At 37.1% G+C, this 21,969-nt stretch overlaps 1 protein-coding gene across 2 annotated transcripts in view; it reads right to left on the reverse strand.

Moving 5' to 3' along the window:
• furina (furin (paired basic amino acid cleaving enzyme) a) overlaps positions 1 to 21,969 on the reverse strand; it is a 99,699-nt gene that overhangs the window by 29,860 nt on the left and 47,870 nt on the right. For both annotated transcript variants that reach the window (XM_077228014.1, XM_077228015.1), the window contains exons 3-6: positions 18,977 to 19,075; positions 7,968 to 8,063; positions 3,096 to 3,224; positions 2,937 to 3,013 (exon numbers count right to left, since the gene is read on the reverse strand). In XM_077228014.1, the coding sequence (XP_077084129.1) occupies positions 2,937 to 3,013; positions 3,096 to 3,224; positions 7,968 to 8,063; positions 18,977 to 19,075 (401 nt within the window). The remainder of the gene's footprint in view (positions 1 to 2,936; positions 3,014 to 3,095; positions 3,225 to 7,967; positions 8,064 to 18,976; positions 19,076 to 21,969) is intronic.

The raw sequence follows: 21,969 nt of genomic DNA on the forward strand, positions 1-21,969 counted from the left end.
CTGAAACGCAGCGCTGACTCAACCTGCCCCACTTCCGTGGAAACGCACTTAAAAATTCTAAATGCGAACTGCATTATTTATCCAGTTTATAACACAGCCGAGGATTGTTATAGCACTGGTAAACGGATGTTTTACAAAAAATCCAGATCTGACACTGAGAAAAGCACACTAAAATGCACTATACAAACACTAGGGGTGGGGGCTACAGCTAAATCTCAATATTTATCATCCTTTGAAGATATTTGACAAAAAAATATCTCAATAAATAGAAAAGCATAACTGCATTTATACTTTAGCTCCGAAACTGATAAAAAAGCATTAATAAAAAGACAAGTCTGCCCAAAAAGCCACTACAGTATAAAACGAAAAATAGATAGAAAAAATTCAGTTAATCACTATGTTTTGCGCACTGTTTTGCACTTAACAAATGTAAGAAACTATTATCATCTACTGTACATGCACCAAGAAAACAATACATATCAGTCTACAAATATTAATATTTATCCAATAAGAGTCATAAGAGTAATAACTAAGAGAATGAATCTATTAATTGAAATTGAGCTTTTAAACTAAATATAAGAAATTAGTTACTAAATTGCCCATTAAAAGCATTTTGAAATCATCAATTTATAAAAAAAAAATCAATACCTTAATAATTGCACATTTAAAATGGCAAATTATTAAATCGAATATGAAATGATTTTGGATTGTACATACATATATGCACTTATTTACATACACACGCACAGGGTTGGTTACACACAATGCTTGAGAACTGAAAGTGTTACTAAAGGTTCCCTGCTACTGTTGCAAACCTGAAACCAGTTTTGTGGTTATGTGGTATAAGATGCAAAGACTAGTGATCAGTGCAACGGTGAAATAATCTGGAGTGCAGTGTGCTAGAATAGAGAGGAATAAAGTGACACGAAGAGATGGGTTTCTGAAAAAATAGTGGATTGAAGAAGGGGAATTTCACAGCAGGGGTCAGAAGAAAACATGGAAGTTAAATAAACTGCTGTTGTACTACTGCTACTAATGTATCTCCTGCTGTCTTTGCATTATCAGATAGAGACATTTTAACTGATCCTTAATGCTTATAGTGACTAGGAAAGTGTTTCTTCATTGCAAAATCATTTACGAAATGTTTTAAAAGTCAAACTTGATAACATTTCATCCTTCACCAAATATGTTATTTCATTAGCGTCCATTATAGGAGTCACGCCAACGCGGCCTACACTGTGGGGTACTTTCATTAGGGGAGCACGGGACGGCCCCTCCAAAGACTACAAAGCTGTGCCATTCAGCCCGAGACTATTGATTTCTACCCACTCGTAACTATACGCTTTTCTGCCTGTCATCACCAATCATGGTTAGCCTCAAGATAAAAACGGCTCTTTGGCTGGTATCCCAAAAAAACGAAAAAGGAAAATACCAAAGTAAAATAAGGACAGACCAGAGTTCAACTGAGTTTAGCCGTGATGGTTAGCCATAACAATGTCTTGTTTTATAAATATTGATGGGTTTGATTCAGTTTGGAGGGGTGGTGGTGACAGAAATGAAGAAACCTGGCGTGAGAGCGGCGTGGCTTGTCGGACATAGCAACAGTAACTAAAGGGGGCGGGTCTTTGCGAACGGTCAATTCCGAGCTGCGGCGGAGGTAAATAATTAGGAATTTTGTTATTTTTGGATTGTCACATAACTATCGCATGGCTCCAGAAGACCTGGAATTTAGCGCTCATGTCCAAGGACTAATTTGAGGATTTTTTTGGAGCTTGAAAGTCCAAGGTCACTACTAACTGTGTCTAAATGGAGATTTTCACAGAGAGAAAAAAAGCATACAGGTTCAGATTGACATATTGACAGAATCTTCTCCTTTAAAGTAACCCATTCTCAACACCAACCTTCTTCACAATTTAACCTAAATCCCTGGTGATTTATGAAATAGGCCAAAAAACTCCCAGTAATGTGAATAGCCATTACCAAGGCAACGAAACACAATCCACGGAGGGAACTAAATTCACAACACATCAATCACAAAGAAACTAATTTCCCAGCAGCAAAACACACAAGACAGAACACAGAAATTATCCAGTGAAAGCCATTGCCTGCTGCATACTACTAACTGCATGCTTGTCTCAAGAGTATTACATATAAATGAATTTAATTTAGTGTAAAAAATGTGCTTTCGGCTGGAAGATATGCTAGCTCCAGCACACCGAGTGACCCTACATACTGTAGGATAAACTTGAACAGAAAACAGCATGCAGCCGAGTAGGAACGCCAACTACAGTACAGAGACTTTTGAATAGCTGTCAGTGTGAATGTCACTGAATGTGCACTAATATATCAAGTAACTTCTTTTGTTGTATACTTTGCATCTTGCTGAGTCAATTCACATAAACTGCAGAAGTTTTCTTTTGCAGGACTTTTACATAGTAAACCGCATCTGGCCAAGAGTGATCATGTGTAACACCATTAAATTAGTAAATGATGCAATTAATGTATAATGATGACTGATGAATGAAAATCATTATAGTAGATTGCATTTCTAAAAATTATAGTGGTACCATTTGCTTGCTGGGGAGGCAAAAAAACTCATTAGGAAAAGCAGTTCCTGTCCAATATAAATGGGCTACGGCAACAGCACTAATCGCACTATATTACAGCCTGTGTATTCCTGTGCCCATCTCCACGCTGCAGGGGAAACCTTTGGCCTCATTAAGTAAAGCAGTAAATGTATAGTAGTATTCATACTTCAGCTGGTTTTATGCCAGGAGCTTCAGGCCTAGGCACAAAATACAGAAATGGCTGAGACGGGAAAAAACAAACAACAACCGTTTGAGCTTCAACAGCCCATGAATAACTGGGTTTCAAGGTTTGATTCCATCAAGTAAATTAAAGTCAATTATGTTAACTGGTTATCTTGTACACAATACCTGTTATCATTGAGCTGGGTGTAACGAGGTTGAGGGTCTGGGTCGCCATCGTTAACATCATAGCTAGCATCTGGATCCTGAAAATATGAGGGAGCATTTAGTGAATTTATTTTGTTTTAGGTTTTATATCAAATGTAATGGTTGTTTACTCAAACTCACATAGTTTTGAAGCAAATCTGGGTGGTTTTTTTCAATTCCATCATCTAGTATGGACACGACGACGCCTTGTCCAGTGACGCCCTGCTTCCAGGCTGCCTTCACGTTGAGGTCACGATGATCTTCATTGTACTGAATGGAAAAGGGAAAAAAGCAGATCAGCATAGATGCCACTTCTCTCTGGCTAGCTATTCAGCTGACGCCAAACATCAACCTGTGTTTGAGGATTATCTTTCACTTTTGAAGCTCAAACCAGCTCTCTAGTTCAAGCCTGCAGACTCAATAGCACATGGCGTCCTGTACTAGACATGAAAGATGCTGAAACTCTAGTAAATGCCTTCACGACATCCTGTCTCAGTTATTGCAATGCCCTGACACACTCCATACTGCCCTTCACATACTGTACCCTCAGGTCTGGAGTTTCTGGTTTTCTTGCCGTGTTAACTGATAGAAATTTTGCTGTAGTGTTTACACCAGTTTTATGTTACATGATTATTATGTTATTTCCACACAAACTAATACATAAAATAATATGAACCAGTTTTTGCACTGGCGCCAGAATTTTTTGTGACAGAGAGGAAATAAATTAAAGGAGATCAAGAACCTATCATTTAATGTACTGAATTATGAAAAAATTATATTTAAAAAAAGAATATAAATAATACAAAAGAAAATATAATAAATATTTGTAATCAACAAAACAAAATTTGAATGAATAATGAATTAAAAGAAAATTATACTTTTATTCAGCAAGGATGAATTAAATTGAAAAAAATGTAAAGACATTTATAATATTACAAAAGATTTATATTTCAGATGAATGCTTTATTAGCTTTCTTTTTAAAACATTTTCGATTCAAAAACAGTTTGCACCAAAATATTAAGCAGCACATCTGTTTTCAACATTCACAATAAGAAGAAATACTTCTTGAGCAGTAAATGAGCATATAAGAATGGTTTCTAAATGATCATGTGACACTAAAGACTGAAGTAATGATGCTGAAAATTCAGCTTTGACATCACAGGAAAAAAATACATTTAAAACATATTCAAATATAAATCACCAGTTATTTTAAAATTTTAATAATATTTTACAATATTACTGTTTTTACTTTATTTTTGATCAAATAAATGCAGCCTTGGTGAGCATAAGTCGAAACAAACTAGGGATGCACGATATATCGGCCACCATATCGGAATCTGCCGATATATGTTAATTTTTAATGTTATCGGTCCAATAAGAAAATTTGTCCGATATCTTAAAGCCGATAAATGTAATAAAAACCGCTGTGAATTCTTTGGGTTTAGTTGCAGTGTTTTAGTGTAACCACAACAGGACATATTATCTGACTAGCACGTAACTTCAAGTTCACTTATGCATTAGTGTCATTTTGTGCAGATATAAGTTCTAATATTATGTTTATGTTGTATAAATATAATTAATTTAATTATTATCCGTTCATAGGCTATTCCATTTTATTTATCCATGGCATATACATTTTGATTCTTTTTACACATGTAATTTGCATTATTTTGGCATTGTTTTATTTATTTGTATGGCAATATATATATATATATATATATATATATTCTTTTTGATAAGGAAAGTTGGACATAGGAGTGTAAAATTAATTTTAAAACTTACACTGGTTCAAACTAGGCTACTGTACTGTATAGGTTTGATTCATGTTGAAGTGCTTGGGACATGGCTTTTAATTATGAGACTTTGTTTTCGTGTAATCAGTCTCCAAAAAATTCTATAAAAATTTTGGATTTAGAATTATCGCCCAATATATCAGTTATCGGCTTTCAAATATATGGCCAAGTTTTTCATATCGGTGCATCCCTAAAACAAACCAAGCAAAAGGAGCTGTGAGGGTGACGGTACAGCCAACCACTGTCTGACCAAAGAGACCTGACTTCTCCCCACTTCACTCTTGTGTCACTCCAGTGCAGAAATTAGCATGGCCACCCGAGTTTATCTGAGCAGAAAATTGAATTTATTTCTCTGCATGGGTCTTTGAATCTCCTCTTGGTCACAGTGTAACTGCTCTGCTCCCCAGGGTGGTTGCAGGGAGTAATTGAAGCCAGTAAGGCGCAGTAAGGTCTGATGACCCCAAAATGATACATTCTCTTGTATATCCTGGGATTGCAAGTCAAATGAAGAGAACTGACAGTTTATTTCTTAGGTCTACATCAGGCAAAATGATGCAATCTCGCCTCAAAGGACCAGTTATAATGGCGGTGAGGCTGATAAATTGCAGTTGATAACCTTCGGTCAACTTTCCCAGCATTCCATTCTGCGGAAATGTTATTGAGCGGCTTTTACCCGTTGTACTGATAAACGTGATTGATTGCCGCAAAGAGGGGAAAAATGTGTTGAAAAAGGACCGGAGTTCAGAGTACAATTTTATTTTTATTTTTTTTTGTCTTGACATTCCTCAAAATGTGAGAAAAAGCATCTATTGTCTTCTTGGTTCTTTAGCTGGAACAAAACATCCAGGTCTGGTGAATCACCACTGAATGGAGAATGACTGAGCAATGACTTAACACAAATTAAAGATTCTTATTACACTCCAGAATTCTCATAAATAACATATATAGGGGGTGTGGAGGGAATCTTAACAAATAGTTAAATAAATAAATAAATAAATAAATAAAGATTTATTCAAATAAATATATTCATATTAAACAAACAAACACACGCACGCACACACGCGCACACACAAACAAACAAACACACACACACACACACACACACACACACACACACACACACACACACACACACACACACACACACACACACTGAAAACAAATATTTAAGTTATAATTTAAGTATTCATGAGGGTTTTAAAAAGTGCATGGTCATTGTTTTAATAATAGTGAAAGTAGAAAAATAAGAGGAGAATATGAAAAACATTACAAATACAGGTAAAAAACTGCATGAATTATTATAGTATCAGAGTTGATATAAGCACTCCAAAACATCTTTAATTTTTTTTAAATGAATCATAAGCTTTCCAACCTTGACAAATGGCCATATGATCACATGAGCTACATGTACATGCAGCCTAATAATGTTAATAATCTCACTAATAGCTCAATATAAAAAAGCCTTTGTAAACACCTCTACCGTGAAAAAAAAAATTGGTGTAATCTATATGAAATTTCTATCCAATTAAAAGGTGGTGCAGATCTAAGATAATAATAGAAAAATACACAGATCAGCCAAAACATTATGACCACATGCCTAATACGCTGTTGGCCCTCCGAATGCTTCCCAAAACAGCACTGACCCGCCTAGGCAAGAAGGTGTCCTGTGGTATCTGGCACCAGAACATTAGCAGCAGATCCTTCAAGACCTGAAGGTTGTGAAGTGGAGCTGCTGTCGACCGAACTTGGTTTCAAGGTCAAGTTCCAACACTTACATGCCCATTGTAGGCATTTTTGACGGTGGACAGGGGTCATCATAGGCACTCTAATTGGTCTGCGGCTACAGAGTCCCATATACAGCAGAGTGCAATGCACTGGGTGTTTTAACACATTCCTCCCATAACCATCATTAAAATTGTGTGTGACCTGTGCCACAGTAGAACTTCTGTTGGCTCGGACCAGGCGGGATAGCCTTCGTTTTCCTCGAGCAACAATGAGCCTTGATGGCCCAACACCCTGCTGCCAATTTGTGGTTTGTCCCTCCTCGGATCACTGTTGGTAAATTCTCATCACTGCTGGGATCAAGCCAGAGATAGTCTCACCCAGGCACCTTGCCATAAAAATTTGGCACTTGTCAAAGTCGCTCAGAGCTATATTCCTGTGCATTTCTCCTGCATCCAACACGTTGATTATAAGAACTGATTGTTTGCTTACCATCAAATCTACCTAGACCTTAATCTGTGGCCTTGTTAGGAGACGATTAACAATATTCGCTTCACCCGTGACCGGTCTGTTTAGGCTGATCAGTCACTAGGGCTGTCACTTTTGAGAAAAATCTAATTCGAACGGATTTTAAATATCAAGCAATGTATTTGAATATATTCGAATATCTACGAGCCCCCCATTCCACGTCATGTTCGAATGCATATTCGATTATCGAATAAAAAGTGACAAGCCCTAGTCACTGCCATGTAATCTTTTGAATCACAAACATATCCCTCTCTCACCTATCTTTGTTACATCCTTTCATCCAGAGATGTATTTGAGGAGGTGGCTAATATTTACGCCAGATGCAATTGGGATGCTGCTTCGAATTATTGTGTTTTCAAGTAAGAAGCAGGTGATCAAGCACTTCTTTAGTCAAGTGACTCAGCTGTTTTCTCATAGCATTGCTTTCTTCATGTTTTATTGTTATTTTGGTAGTGTTGATACTAAATGCTGCTCATTTCTCACGAAAATGTGTATTTTCATCAAATTGCACACAAACAGTAAAAATCTTCAATTGGAATTAAATGAATTTAGAACAACAAAAATGTGTAAATATTAATACATTCATAGTGGTGAATCATTTCAACATCTCACTCACAAACAAATGAAATACGGCCACTTTAAAATAGTGAGTGGCATATCAGGAGAAGATATGTATAAAGACTGACGGAAAGTGAAGGTCTGCACTTCTGGAATGTTTCTGAAGAGCCAAATCACAACCGGCTGATTAAACTTTAAGCTCCACCGGATGACCATAATGGCAACAAGTTCACCGTTACACAACATCCCATTTAATAGGGGCAAAAGGAACAGAATTCTATGAATCCAAACAACATTACAACAGCCCACCCAGACCATCCAATCTGAGCGGGAGGTATCGTGCTTCCAAATAAACAAACAGTTTGTGAACACACGTAAGCACACAAACAAACCAATGAGCTATTTACTCACCAAGTACCACTGCTGTGCAAACTTCGGATCGGTCGGCTCATTGTAAATATCCCTCTTCTTTCTTTGTTTTACCACCTGCTGTTCCGCCCACATTACCTTGAAAAAAACAAACAAACAGTCAGAGACATACGAGAAGTATTTGTTTCCAAGGTTTCCCATCAGCTCAGTTCTAAAGATCCAAAATCATCAATGGATAATTAAAGGGGTCATGACACAATAAATCAAATTTGCCTTGATCTTTTGACATAAGAGGTCTTTGTACCTCCTCATTATAAACAAAGCATTTATTTAATAAAGCTCCAAAATCAGTTTGTTTTTTATATTGCAGGATCTGGGAAGTCAATAAGGCAAACACATTGGCATGTTATGCCTGCCTACACAGCAAGACATCGACGAATAGTTCGAAATCATCGCACCGTAATCTTTAGGGGTGCAACGGATCAAAAAACTCACGGTTCGGATCGTTTCTCGGATCAGAGTAACGGATTGGATCATTTTTCGGATCAGCAAAAAAAAAAAAAAAAAAATGGCCTCATGTCTGCACCTATAAACACACCGATAGTTAGGCCTGTCACGATTACAAATTTTGCTGGACGGTAAATTGTCCAAGAAATTATTGCGATAAACGATAATATTGATAATAAACGATAATATTGTCGTTCTGAGACCATTTTCATCTAAAATAATGATAATGGCATAATAATGCAGGTATAGCTTTTCAAAGATCAATAAACTTTTATTTCTAAAGACTATTTAACACTGAAAACATTTTAAATATCCGCAATAAATGAACAAAACAACCAAAAACAATAAAAGCAAGGGACTCTCATTCTCTGTTAACAAAAAATGCATGTCTTGTCTTACCAATGTGTGACTTACGTTCACACTGAGAATCATATGCATCATGTACTGTGTGAGCATGCGTCTCATATGAGTATGTGCGCTAGTTTGTGTGTGTGCTCGCGTCTCATATGAGTATGTGCGCGGAGAGTTTGTGAGTGTGTGCGCTCGCGTCTCATTGAGTTTGTGCGCGAGTTTCTGTGTGTGTGTGTGTGCTCGCGTCTCATATGAGTATGTGCGTGGAGAGTTTGTGTGTGCGCGCGCGCGCGCGTCTCATATGAGTATGTGCGCGAGTTTGTGTGTGTGCGTGCGTCTCTCATATGATTATGTGCGAGGAGAGTTTGTGTGCGCGCATCTCGCGTGTGTAGAGTTTGCGTGTATGTGCGTGGATATTGATCCGAACGGATCACGGATCAATGATGATCCGTTGCCCCACTAGTAATCTTTGATGCTGTCTACACTGGATACAGTATACAGAAGCTTGTTCAGTTTCTGATGTACACAACCCAATTGAGTCTGTCGACAACAGGACAAATGAAAGCCCTAAAGTAGCTGCCCTTTAAAAGTTGGGAGGGTTAAAGGTTGTGTGTGTGTGTGTGTGTGTGTGTGTGTTTGTGTGTGTGTGTGTCACACACAAGTGACCCTCAAGGAACATATTAAAGTAATAATAATTTAAAAAAATTCCATGAATTATAGTCATGATAATGGTACCAAATCTTTACAATGCAATTACACATAATAGTATTTAAATAAAATACTAAAACTGCATTCAAATTTCTGTAACATGACATGTTTGTGTGAAACAGAATACTCAGTATCATTATTTATTAATTTATTATTATATAATTCTAAGAACATTGAATTACATGAATGTAGGGCAGGATTTGATTGAATTTGATTTTATAATTTTTTCCATAGCCATACAGCCTTAAGGCCCATTCACACCAAGCACGATAACTATAAAGATAACGATAAAGATATAATTCTAAAAATCGTTCTCCATATTAAAGAATAACAGAGTTCACACCACAACTATAACGATAAAGATATGAGGAACGATATCGTTGGGATCACTTTCAGAACGATTTTTTTCCAGCTGTCAAACGATAAAACACTGACAGCCAATCAGAATCCATTCTAATTTAAAGGTCTCACGCATTAAAAAAGGAAGATGACATTGCAGAGAAGTTAATCGTCGAGGTACAAAAAAATCCTCTACTGTTTGACAAGTCAAACCCCCTTTTCAAGGATACGTTAAAAAAGATGGATTTATGGAAAGCAATCGGTCGTATCCTGGGAATAAATGGTGACAAGTATTAACGATGAGATATTATGCAGTTTAGCATAGTGTAACAAAATTACCTAAGGTAGGCTATCCAGCGCTAGTTTTGACAACATTGCTGAAGTTGCAGTGAAAAAGGCGTTGTATACAAAAAGGTGTTGACTAGTCGATGTTTTTATCCCATCATTGACTTTGTCAGCTAAATTCACTGTTAGATTAGATAGATTACACTATACTTGCTAGATTCACTGTTTAGATGCGCTCGGAACATAGCATGCTGGCTGTGGACATCTGCTGGCAAAGACATGTAAAGGCAATAAGAACAGCAAAAACATATTCAATGAAATGTTGTAAACAACAATTATACTAAAATTCGGATTCTCCGAACTCCTCTTGTCTTTTAAGGATATAGTGTACACAAAAGCGCCTGTTTTTCTTTTGATATTTTTTTGTAACGTAAAGCAGCAGCAGGTCATCAATTTTCGCTACTTTGAAACCGCAGCCCGGGCGCGCGCGTGCTTAGAATAAAAAAGACAGTTATCGGTCGTTGGTGTGAACGCATATATAGTTATCTTTATCGTTATGTTTATAGTTATCGTGCTTGGTGTGAACGGGCCTTATGTAATGTGTGCAGAAAAAATAAAGTTAATGCATTTTGATGAAAGATATTAAAAACATTTAGAATAAGGCAGAATAGCAAGTAACGACAAAACGTGTGCAATAAGACCAGAAACATTCCAGTAAATAGGGTCAATTTGGATTTCATATCATTAAATAAGAGCTGATGAAATCTGCTGACAGACACTGTCCCGTTTTCCATGTCCTCACAATCCTCCTCCACTCAACACAAAGACAGAGAGGCCTGCTGAAAGACGGGAAGCTGTTTCTCTGGGGCAGCGACTGCTGCAGCAGGGCAGAAAACACAGACGGTGGCAGATTATGTGATTGACAGCTCAGTGTTGCTCACGTCAGAGCTCACTGTCTAGAATGAGTTTTTGTAAAGTGGATGAAATGGACAGACATGTGACAGCAGAGTGAAGTGAATATTAAGAAAGATGAATGACGGGCCAGTTGGGACCTTCACAGGCCTAAAGACAAATCAGGACACATCAACTTGACCCACCACTCAACGTCCCTCAAGGTCAAGTTGTTATGATGACATTTTATGTGCAATCTGAGTATGATATTCTGGTAATCCACAGAATTGCAGTATATTTGCTTTGTCCAGATGAATAAGTTAATAATTGACCAATCATTTGTGCAGTGACGGCTGTTCAAAGTTTAGGTCATGTTGTCAGAAGTTCCTTGTTTGACTTGACTGACAAAATCAAAAATTTCCACAAACATTTTAGTGTTGTTGAAGGCAAGCATCACTGTTAACGTGGCTTATACTTGGAGTTAGGGATTTATTCATGTTTCAAGGTTAAAACTTTGCCGTGTGACCCATAACCGTACGCAATTGATCTATGAAAAGTCGAAACAAAATTCAATTTTAAATTCAAAATTCCAAAAAGTCAATAAGATAATTAAAAAGTTGAATAAAAATAAATTAAAAGAAAATGTCCAATGTCATTTCAAAGTTTCAGATACAAACTTTTATAAAAAAACGTCACATTGTGGCAAGATCTTTTTGAACATGTAAGATAGAGTTCAAAACCCACTGATGTTATCACTGCAACGCAGATCCAAGAAAATGCATGAAAAAAAGTGCTGCAACTCGGATTAATATCTGAGGCTGTCTGCTTGGCAAGTTATTGAAGAGTCTAAACTCTTGTCTAAACATTGTCTCACTTTCCCCCCTGCTGATTAATTAGCAAGAGTAATACAGTAATTAAAAAAGTAGCACACATAAGCGTTTCTAACTTTTAAAGATCAACCTCATCTGAAAGTAAGCTAAATTAGACCCAGTACTCAGTTGGCAATGCAATGCATAATTAATAACCTCATGACTGATGTTGCTACATCTGTGACAGCTCTGATGTTTTGACTAGAGCCAAATGTGTTTCAAAGAGAATATGAATGCTGCCAAAAGACTCAGAAATAGGAAATGCATTTCTGAAGCTATGAAGATGGACAGAATAGAGAGTTGAAGATGAAACATAAAGGGAGACCGGATGGAAGTGCTCTGAAATATCTTAACCTCTACTAAAATGCAGTTGCAGAAATCTTGCTGAAATTTTCGCAAAACATTTAGCCATAAAGACTAATGCATGCTTTTTCTTAATATGTAATTTATTAGACATACAAGACTTTACTTAAAACTTGCCCAAATGAAAAGGTCAAGCAAAATATGATGCATGAAGACTGCATAGTATAAAAAAAGTAATTAGCATTCCAAATCTGACAACAGTCACCATTGTTTGAGATTAAATATGTAGAGTGAAATGGAGCAAAAGAATTCAACAACAGGAAGTGGAGCAGGGCTGCCAGGGGAAATGCCACTGGGACCCGCTGAGAGTGCAGGCAACAGGACTGACATGCTTTACAAGAGCAACATCTTCACATGACTACAGGTTTCACTTCACAAGGAGCGATTTCTGTCACAATAATAGTCGTTTGTGGGGTTGTCAAAGGTACTGGTACTTTGCTACAAAGTCGGTACTGAAATTTTAAAAGCTAGTAGTACCGAGTACCGATTATATTCGGTACCCGCTGATAGGCGGATGCTTTTAAACACTCCTGTGTGTATCTGTGTAAGCTTTCTATGAAGAGCGTCAAAGGTTTCAGTTTACAACATGTTTTTGAAGTATTGATCATTGGAGCCAATCACAGACATATCTGTTGAGCACATGAACGCAATGGCCAATCCGCTCAAAACACTGGAGTTTTTGTTCACCGCACACTTTAGAGTTCTGCATGCTCACCAATCCTTTCATTATAATCAACAGTGTAAACACGATGCAAATAAAGGACTCGTTTTGCAGTGTAAAAAGACAGCTTTTTTGATTATAGTGGGATCTTGAGATCTCTAGGGGGTGGTGATGGCGCAGTGGATAAGACACATGCCTTTGGTGTGAGAGACCCGGGTTCGAATCCACTGTGAGACACCAATGTGTCCCTGAGCAAGACACTTAACCCCTAGTTGCTCCAGAGGCGTGCGACCTCTGACATATATAGCAACTGTAAGTCGCTTTGGATAAAAGCGTCAGCTAAATGAATAAATGTAAAATGATCTCAGTAAGCAGGCACTGAACATAGCCTAACACCATGTCTACACCAAACGTGACAGTTATCGCACCGCAACAGCTTGAGGCTACACTGAATGCGACAAAGCGGCCGTTGCAAATTAATTTGTTCTTTGTGTCAGAACAAGTAACGAGAGCTCTTGTAGGTACGTCCGAAATCGAACAGGGCATCAGGTTCACTGTCAGACATTTGTCGTGTCGCTTTGTGCCGCATCCAGTGTAGACAGTGTTGCTCATTAATGGGTTCTATTGACAGCTTCAGTGATTATAAAGGGAGCGCTCTTTGCTCGCTTTCGGTTTATAACCCATATACAATTTGAATAAAAGTTTTGTTATACATGCTGCTCAGTACACTGCAAAGTTTCTGGGTTTAAAACTGTATTTAAATGTGCGATTGAATCCAAAATGCAAACTGACCTGCTACTTGTTCTATGTAATGTGGATGTGTTTCTTTGTCCTTCATTTTATTACTAATTTTCATTTGATCTTTTTATAAACAATGTTATAAACATGTGAAGGCTATTTAAATGTATAATACAAAATTAAAAGTTTTCACTTTTTTTAAAGGTGCAGTTTGTGATTTTTAGCGACACCTAGCGGTTCGGTTGCAAGTTCCACTAAGGGCTCAGCCCACTGCTCACCCCTCCCTTTCGAAGCTACGGTGGCTTAAACTGGACAAACATATCGTCGTCTGAGACGGCAGAGAATAGCCAGAGTAAGCCAAGAGTGTGTAACATTGTCACTGTTTCTGTACCACAGTCCATTATAAACCACATCATGGATAAAGTTTACAAAGCCATAGTCAGGTGATGATCAAGGGTCTTAATATATAATATAATAATAGTAATCAGCTTATTGTCTCACAAACGTAACCAGCACATTTCTCCCAACATAGCAAACCCATAATACAGCGAGGGAGAAGAACCACATGAAACTATATTCAACTTTATATTTTTTCTAACAGGGTAGTAAAAGTTTAGATGGCTAATATGAGCTGTTACTGTGGCTGAGCTGGTTAAAGCGTAAAGCCTTTTTTAAACTCGACGCTTCCGCATGAGCCCAAAAGTGCGTGCGGCAAAAATGACATGATTGTAACAGCGCGCACGCCTCCGCATCCCCTAGTCACCATTTACTCCACACAATAGGATTTTTTTTTAAAACACTTCACGATCGACTTAAAATGCTTCCAAGATCGACGGGTTGGTGATTCCTGTAACTGTTTTACGGTCAATGACAAGAGTACTAATCAGCTGTCTCACGAACTTAACCAGCACATTTATCTCCACATAGCAAAGCCATAACACAGCGAGGGAGAAGAATTAAGTTACATGAAACAATCCAACTACATATTTTACACCACTGACAAGGGAAAAGTCACTACTCACGGTGTTTATGGCTAGCTTCTAGCTTTCTGCTGCTTCTTTTTCAAGGTTGTGACAAAACGCTTCCTGTAACGCTGTTTGTTCGCTGTCGGCTACGGTAGAAACATGACGTCACAATAAGTCGACCTTCATAGAAGGGGGTGCCTGCGGTTATGTAGATATAAATGTCTCATTCTATGGTAATAAAAACATTACGGTTTATTAAGTTCTTTATACACCACTGAAAACATAGTTATGGATGTCATATTGCATTTCTGTTAATAGAGACTACATTTTTACACATTGCACCTTTAATACATCTTTAAATCAATATATAAAATGTGTGAATCTTTATATATTATAATATAATTATAAAAAATAACATTTTGTGCTTTTGTTTGTTAATTATCCTTTTTAATATAGTTGCTTTAAGTTCTGCTTTAAAACAGTAAGAAATGAGTTGTTTTTAGGTTTAGATTTTTTTAACCCTTTTTAGCTTATAATGTACAGCACAGCCTACATAGATTCATTCACTATATTTAACTTCTCATCATTATTAACTTTATATTACACATTTTTTGGAGGACAGTATTGGGGAGGATGTGGAATAATATTGTTTAAATAAAGAGTTTAAATAAATGTTTAATTAAAACATTTTTTATGTATAATATTTTTTGTAATATTTTATTCTTAGATTTTTCATCAAATTAATCTAAGAAAAAAAATCAACAGATTAATCGATTATCAAAATAATCCCTAGTACCGACTACTAGAATTTTGTACCATGACAACCCTAGTCATTTGCATAATCAAAATGGCCAGAAGTCAACCTTCTGCTGCAATCTGAACGACAGTGACAATTAACAATCCTACATAATCACACCATGATGCGGCAACTACTGCAACAAAATCTCACTTGGGCTGAGAAATGTAATTTGTCTTGTCATATTTATTCACTTTAGTAAATTTCGCTCTGACTAAAATTAAATATATAAATAAAAGTACAAAATTAAACCAAATATTCACAAATTTTATATATTGATGTTTTAAAAAAAAGTGATAACTGCCCTTGTTGTGAAACCCCCAAAATACTAGTTACAAAGAGCACACTACTGTAATACAATAATTTTGTATGCTTTGGTTTTGAACGTACTTTGCTACTGTACAAAAAGAGCACATTTACAAAGTGACTTGCCATTAGCGCAGTTCACTTTCATGATGCATTCCCATCACTTTGTGCAGAAGCAAACTGCTAAATTATCTTTATGTTGTGTATTTGTCTGATTAACTTTTTAAGGGTACAAGATGCATTTGGGTGAATGAATTAAAATGTTAGTAAAGCACTTCATTTTCTCTGGTGTTCAGCAAGCAGTGCAATCCCCGATATTATTGTCTATGACTGGATTATTTGAAACACTAGAACTGTTCTTTCTAGATTTTTCTTCTTACTGTTAGTGCACTGTTAAAATAATGTTTTAAACATTGTTTTAAATGAAATTACTTTCCAATTGGCATTTGTATCTTAAATACGACAAATATTTGAAGCTAAAATTTTTATTTGACAACACTACAGCTCACTGCATTTTTTTTTTACATAATCATTGGAGAATGAGAGGTGTTGGTTCACTTGGTGAGCGAGCATTAACAGTCACAGCAACAAAAATCTATTTTTTTAATTTAGCAGATGTGTTCATCAAAAGTGAACGACAAAGGAGGAATACAATAAGCGATTGATCATAAGGTGGCAGTAGCATGAGAAAAGCTATAATAGAAATTTACCAGATTGTTAAAAAGTGTACTTCCCAAAAGACTTGTGTCTTTGACAATGCATGCAATGCATGAAATGGAGGACATCAGCAGCATCGTATCAAGGACTAATCATTGAGTGTTCATGAACAAAGTAAACATTTTGAAAATTTATTTGACATTAGACAGGCTTCGTGCGATGACTCTCCGTCATTGTGTTGGGACCCAGTCGGGTTTATTATTCGCACACCTCATCACTTCTGCACACTGGACAATGGAGTGCTTTTCCCATCTCGAGGGAAGTCGCTTTGCTCCTGGAGGCCATTCTCGCTGATGGAGCGTGGCGCTGCAGCCATGTTACAAGATGGACTTTTTAACCCCCTCTAAAAGTTGAGTAATGGGCCATACGGGTCCAGTCAGTGATTTCCATTAAGGGGGTTTCTAGCCCTTAGCATTCCTCTGGCATTAAAATTGCAGGGTTTGTGTTTCACGTCTCCTCAAAACTCACCATCTGGATCAGAGAGGCCGGTGAACAACAAATTCTAAGGCTGTACTGAACGAACGCAGATGTCAGGTCGACGCATCGTGAGCAACGCAACTTTAAACCCTCGTATTTCACACCTGTGACAAGAGAAACCGAAAGTGTTTTATCTGGTGTTCTTAAAAGCAGTGTACACAGGGGAGGAAACTGAGGAGTTGTGATATATGCTTTACAAAAACAGTGTGTGAGAGTGAACGGAAAGATTCACAATAACATTCAGAGTAGACGATTCGAACAGAAGAACATTAAAAATGCAAGGTTTCTAGAAACAGCTGGGAAAAGAAAAAAAGGATCTCTGGACAAATAAAAAATGTCTCCCCTTAATCCTTTATAAATCAAGGAGGATAAAGAAAAGAAAAGAAAAAAGGAAAGAGAGTGTGCTGCAGAGTGTCAGTGAAATTATACCAAAGATGAAAGACTTGAACATTGACTGTGCAGGTCCTGGTGCTTCCTTACATGCCAAACAGTGATTGGGTCTAGTTGGAGTCCCTGAGGAAATGTAATGAGGTCTTTGAGGAACCAGACAAACATTAAGGGCAATAGCGAATGTCCAAAGTAATGCAATGCCCTTTTAGCTGAAGCTGGGCTGAAGTTAGAAAAAGGGGTACACTGCAAAATATAGTCATAAAGTCCAATGTCATAAATAAGCACAAAGCAAATAACTTGCTCGCTTTAAACTTTACTTGCTTCAAGGCACTTTCCATGAATAGTGTACAAATTAGGGGCAGAAATTCTTACAAGACCAGTGAAGGATGTGTTTAAAATGTTGATTATCAACCTCATAAGGTCAAACTAAATATTATATGAATTGTTTAATTTTCTATTCATTATAGGACTGCGTGATACATAATTTTAGCACTGATATCATGATGTGTGCATTCACAATAGTAACATCGCAGCATGTGCAATGTCAGGTATAAGGATCGTAGTTCATACGTGATCATTACGGACCGGGCACAGTTCAAACCGCATGTATTTCTCTGATTAATTGCGAAGTTTAATCATCATAGAGTGAAAATGTATTTTCGCACGATTTTAGGTCCTGTCAGTTTAAACATTCAAGCGAGTTTAAACAATTTGAGCACACAAAGATGCAAAAGAGTATAGCTTACGCGAATGTAAACAATTGAGAAAGAAAATGGATACATATCATTATATTGGATCCGTGCATTAGCTCGTAAAGTGACAGCAGCCTAATTTACCGACGGCTGTCCAGGTCATTAATGTAAATCAAACAACAAAATACAAAGAAACAAAACCCTTTTGTAGTTTTACAAAGATGAATTATATTTAATTTATACAGTGAAGCCTATACAGTGTTACTTCTGTACCCGAATACCGTTAGACATAGTTGAAAAACAGACTAAAAGCACTGTTTATTTAATTTAATCATTCTAGAATTATTAATTCCTTCCAAATTGAGCTAATCATCTGTTGAAACTGTTTTCATATTGCAATTTATCGTAGAAAAACAAAATATCACAATGCCAGTTTTTTCCCAATATCGTGCAGCCCTAATTCATTTTAAATGAGGTCTGCAAAATGTTGCCACCCTTTCATCAAAAATCATGCTCTATTTCATCAAATTTGATCATGACTAAAATGCTATTTATTTTCTAACAATTATCAGGGGGGATTGGCAAGATAAGGAACCAAATGTGTGTCCCAAAAAACATTTATTCAAGCAAAGTCATGTTAAAATAAAATGGTTGCATTATTGAGCATGATGAATGGTGTGTAAAAAAAAAAAGGAGAAACTTTAATGAGAAGGGGTCCAAATTGTGGAACTTATTGGGTTTCGCAATTATAAAAACAATGCTGTAATGCATAATATTTGTGTATAGTTGTGTATTTTTACAATGTAATATTCACAAATTTCTTTACCCACTCTGTCAGGCTTATTCAGATATTAACGGCTTCTGTGTTTTGGCTTTTTAAATCTCATTTAGACAAGGCTTGGTCAATAAAACCATTGAGTTTCCCGGTGTGTGTGTGTGTGTTTGTCTGGAAGGGGCTGTTCTGAGGCGGATCCGGAATCTACATTTCACACATACCTGGGGTTCTGTTTGCAGACGAATGTGTGTTCCTCTGTGCTCTGATAAAGACCTCTTCACCACCTTGCGGTGCCTGAAGTGATAATAATCTCCAAATACCTGAGAAAAAAAGAAAAAAAACAAGGCTACATTTAGTTCACCACATAGCCTACAGATTTTTCCAGGAATTCAAACAGCCATTTTTTGTTTGTAGACTCTAAATGTTTTAAAATGTACACGTAAGAACAAAAACATTGCAAAAATCTAGTTTAGGCTACATATTTTGAAGAATGTTGGGAACCAACATTTTTGGGTGAACTATACATTTAAGATTAAATCAAAGACGTAAATAATGTGTCTTCATGTCCGCTCGTTCACAATTAGCTTCAGTCTATTCTGTAACACCATATTGAAATGAAAGTGAATGCCACTCCAGATCATCGGTACGAAGCCAAGCTTTGGACCACTGCATGACCTTAATGATCCAGATGGAAGAAATATTAACAGAGAGAAAATCATTGTACACAGCTGTACATGTCCAACAGCCTCAAGTACAAGTAACACTGAATGAGTCAATCTCCTGTCAGCTGACTGCACAATCACACATGACAAGGTCATCCAGAGGGCCAGAGTCATCAAACCGGCACTGGTGCAGATCGATTTCTCTCTCCGTTTGATGAAAGCTTACAGTCTGGAGTGAGCCAGGGTTCATGCTGGAATGCTATAGATTCAGACACGTGCTCATTTGCAAGACCAGAAACACTGACGATTGTACAGACAACCTCCAGTTACTAAACACATTAGCCCCTTTCACACAGCGCGTTGATCCCGGGAAATTTGTTGGGAAATTGCCAGAACGCCTTCTGTGTGAACGCAAACACGACCCGGGATCGATGCCGGGATCGATGCCGGGTTGGGGACCTAGTAACATTGCCGGGATCGGTCCCGGAACGCGCGCTGTGTGAACAAAAGCCGTAATCAATGCCGTGTCGTAATGATGACGCTGAAGTGAAGGGAAAGCAGACTAGTGAAACGGTACGTAATGCGCTAGTTTATGATCGAATCAGAGAAAAAAAATGCACAAGCGTGGTTTCTCGAGAGAGAAATCGCAGCTCATAAGCAAACTATAGACGCTGTTGAGACATTAAATGTCACATCGATGTCACGTGTCTTTACGGGATTTTTACGGGTGTGAACTCACTCTCTGATTCCGGAAAATCACTGGCAGTGTGAATGAATCTAAGTCAAACGAACCCGGGTCGAATCCCGGGTCACTTTTTTCCGTGTATTTTCCGGAATCTCTGTGTGAAAGGGGCTATTGATTGATTAAAGCAGGAAACCAGTCGTGATTTAAATACGGACCAACCCAAATTTCAACTACATTTTTTAGCAATAAATTTGAAGGTACAGAAAATCAAGTTTTGTAAAGCGCAGGGCAAAAAGTCATTCTTTATTCAAAGGGCGGTAACATGTAATAGGAACCCCTGTCAGGAGGATTGAGGACAACAGCTCAACCTTTATTCTTCCATGACGTCCCCAGTATACAGACCGGATTACAGTATGTTGATGCAAACATCTCCACCCAAACAAAGCCAGTGAGTCAATAAGCCCTTGAGACGAAGCAAATTTGACAACCGGTGACCCAGTAAAAATCATTCTAAACACTGAAAGCATCAAACAAGGGTAAAAATAAAACCCTTAAAAGAGGAAAAAGCCAAAGAGATGGACTGAATGAGAGAAGAAACACATTTATTGAATGCTAGCTAGAGCCTGGCACATTTTGTGGTTAACGAGAACAATAATGACAAAAAATAACACAAGAATCGATCGCAAGAAAAGATAACCAAAGAGGGATGGGTAATAAGAACATGCAGTGCTCTGAGAGCTTTGTTAGTCACAAAGGGAAATAGATTGAGGATGGGTATGGGTGTATTGTAAGATAAGAGTCCTAAAAAGATGAGCATCAATCTCAGACAAGCCTAAATCCAGCGGCTCTAGGGCACAGGGGAGCGCAGATGGAGATATGCTGGTCTTGTCATATCAGACCACCATCAGACAACCATCTCGACTGCCTGGAAGCATGCAAGAGGAAAGGCATGTGGAGGAGAAAAAAAACACTTATAAATACACTAAAACTTACAACCCACATCTGAAAATTATATCGGTGTTGGTTAAACAGTTGGCATGCCTTTGCAAAATGTGTTCCTTATGTCTGGAAGCAACCTACACATTTCAACTCTACTCTTCACAGCAGAATACACTAGAATAAATATTTGTAATTATTAAATTACTTTAATTACCAAAAAAATTATAGCTAGTTTTGTCCCACTATTTGCATGCAACACTGTTAATGGCATGATTTGCATTCTTAAGAGACGTAACACAGATGGGCTACAAATTGCTGTCCAATTATACTTTTAAAGCATTAGAGGCACTTTTTTTAGTGAACACTATTAGAAAAAAAAATGTATTTAATGAAATTATTCCAACATGAAAAGCAGCTAGTTTACCAAACTTGATACTGTAAAAATGATAAAGGTAGATTTATTTTTGTAATTCAATTTATGTGAAATGTATAAATAACATTTTTAATCAATAACTAAAAACCAACTGAAAGCTTAATGTAAGATAAATCAGCAATCCAGTTACTTATAGCTTTTAATTTATTATGATCTTACATAATTTTATTTTATAAAAATAAAAAAGACAATCTGATATATTAAGCTTTGACTTAGGATTTAATAAATGATGCATTTTAATGAAATGAAATACGAAACTAAAGGAAATATGTAATGAAAGTCTTTATTCAGACATGTCCCAGGACTGCATATGAGAAAAAGGCTACACAAACTTGAGATCTTACAACTATGACTAAGGAGTATGACCTGTAATTAAAAAGAGCATTGTAAATCTTGTATTTAAGAGCTTTACATGAGTATTAGCCAAGACGCTGAGGTAATGCTAGCATGCAATAACCACATAATAATGGCATGTAAAGAGTATTATTACACAGC

Source organism: Siphateles boraxobius, unplaced genomic scaffold, assembly GCF_051911475.1.
Source record: "Siphateles boraxobius isolate OS27281-9 unplaced genomic scaffold, OSU_SipBor_1 130, whole genome shotgun sequence".
NCBI lineage: Eukaryota > Metazoa > Chordata > Actinopteri > Cypriniformes > Leuciscidae > Siphateles > Siphateles boraxobius.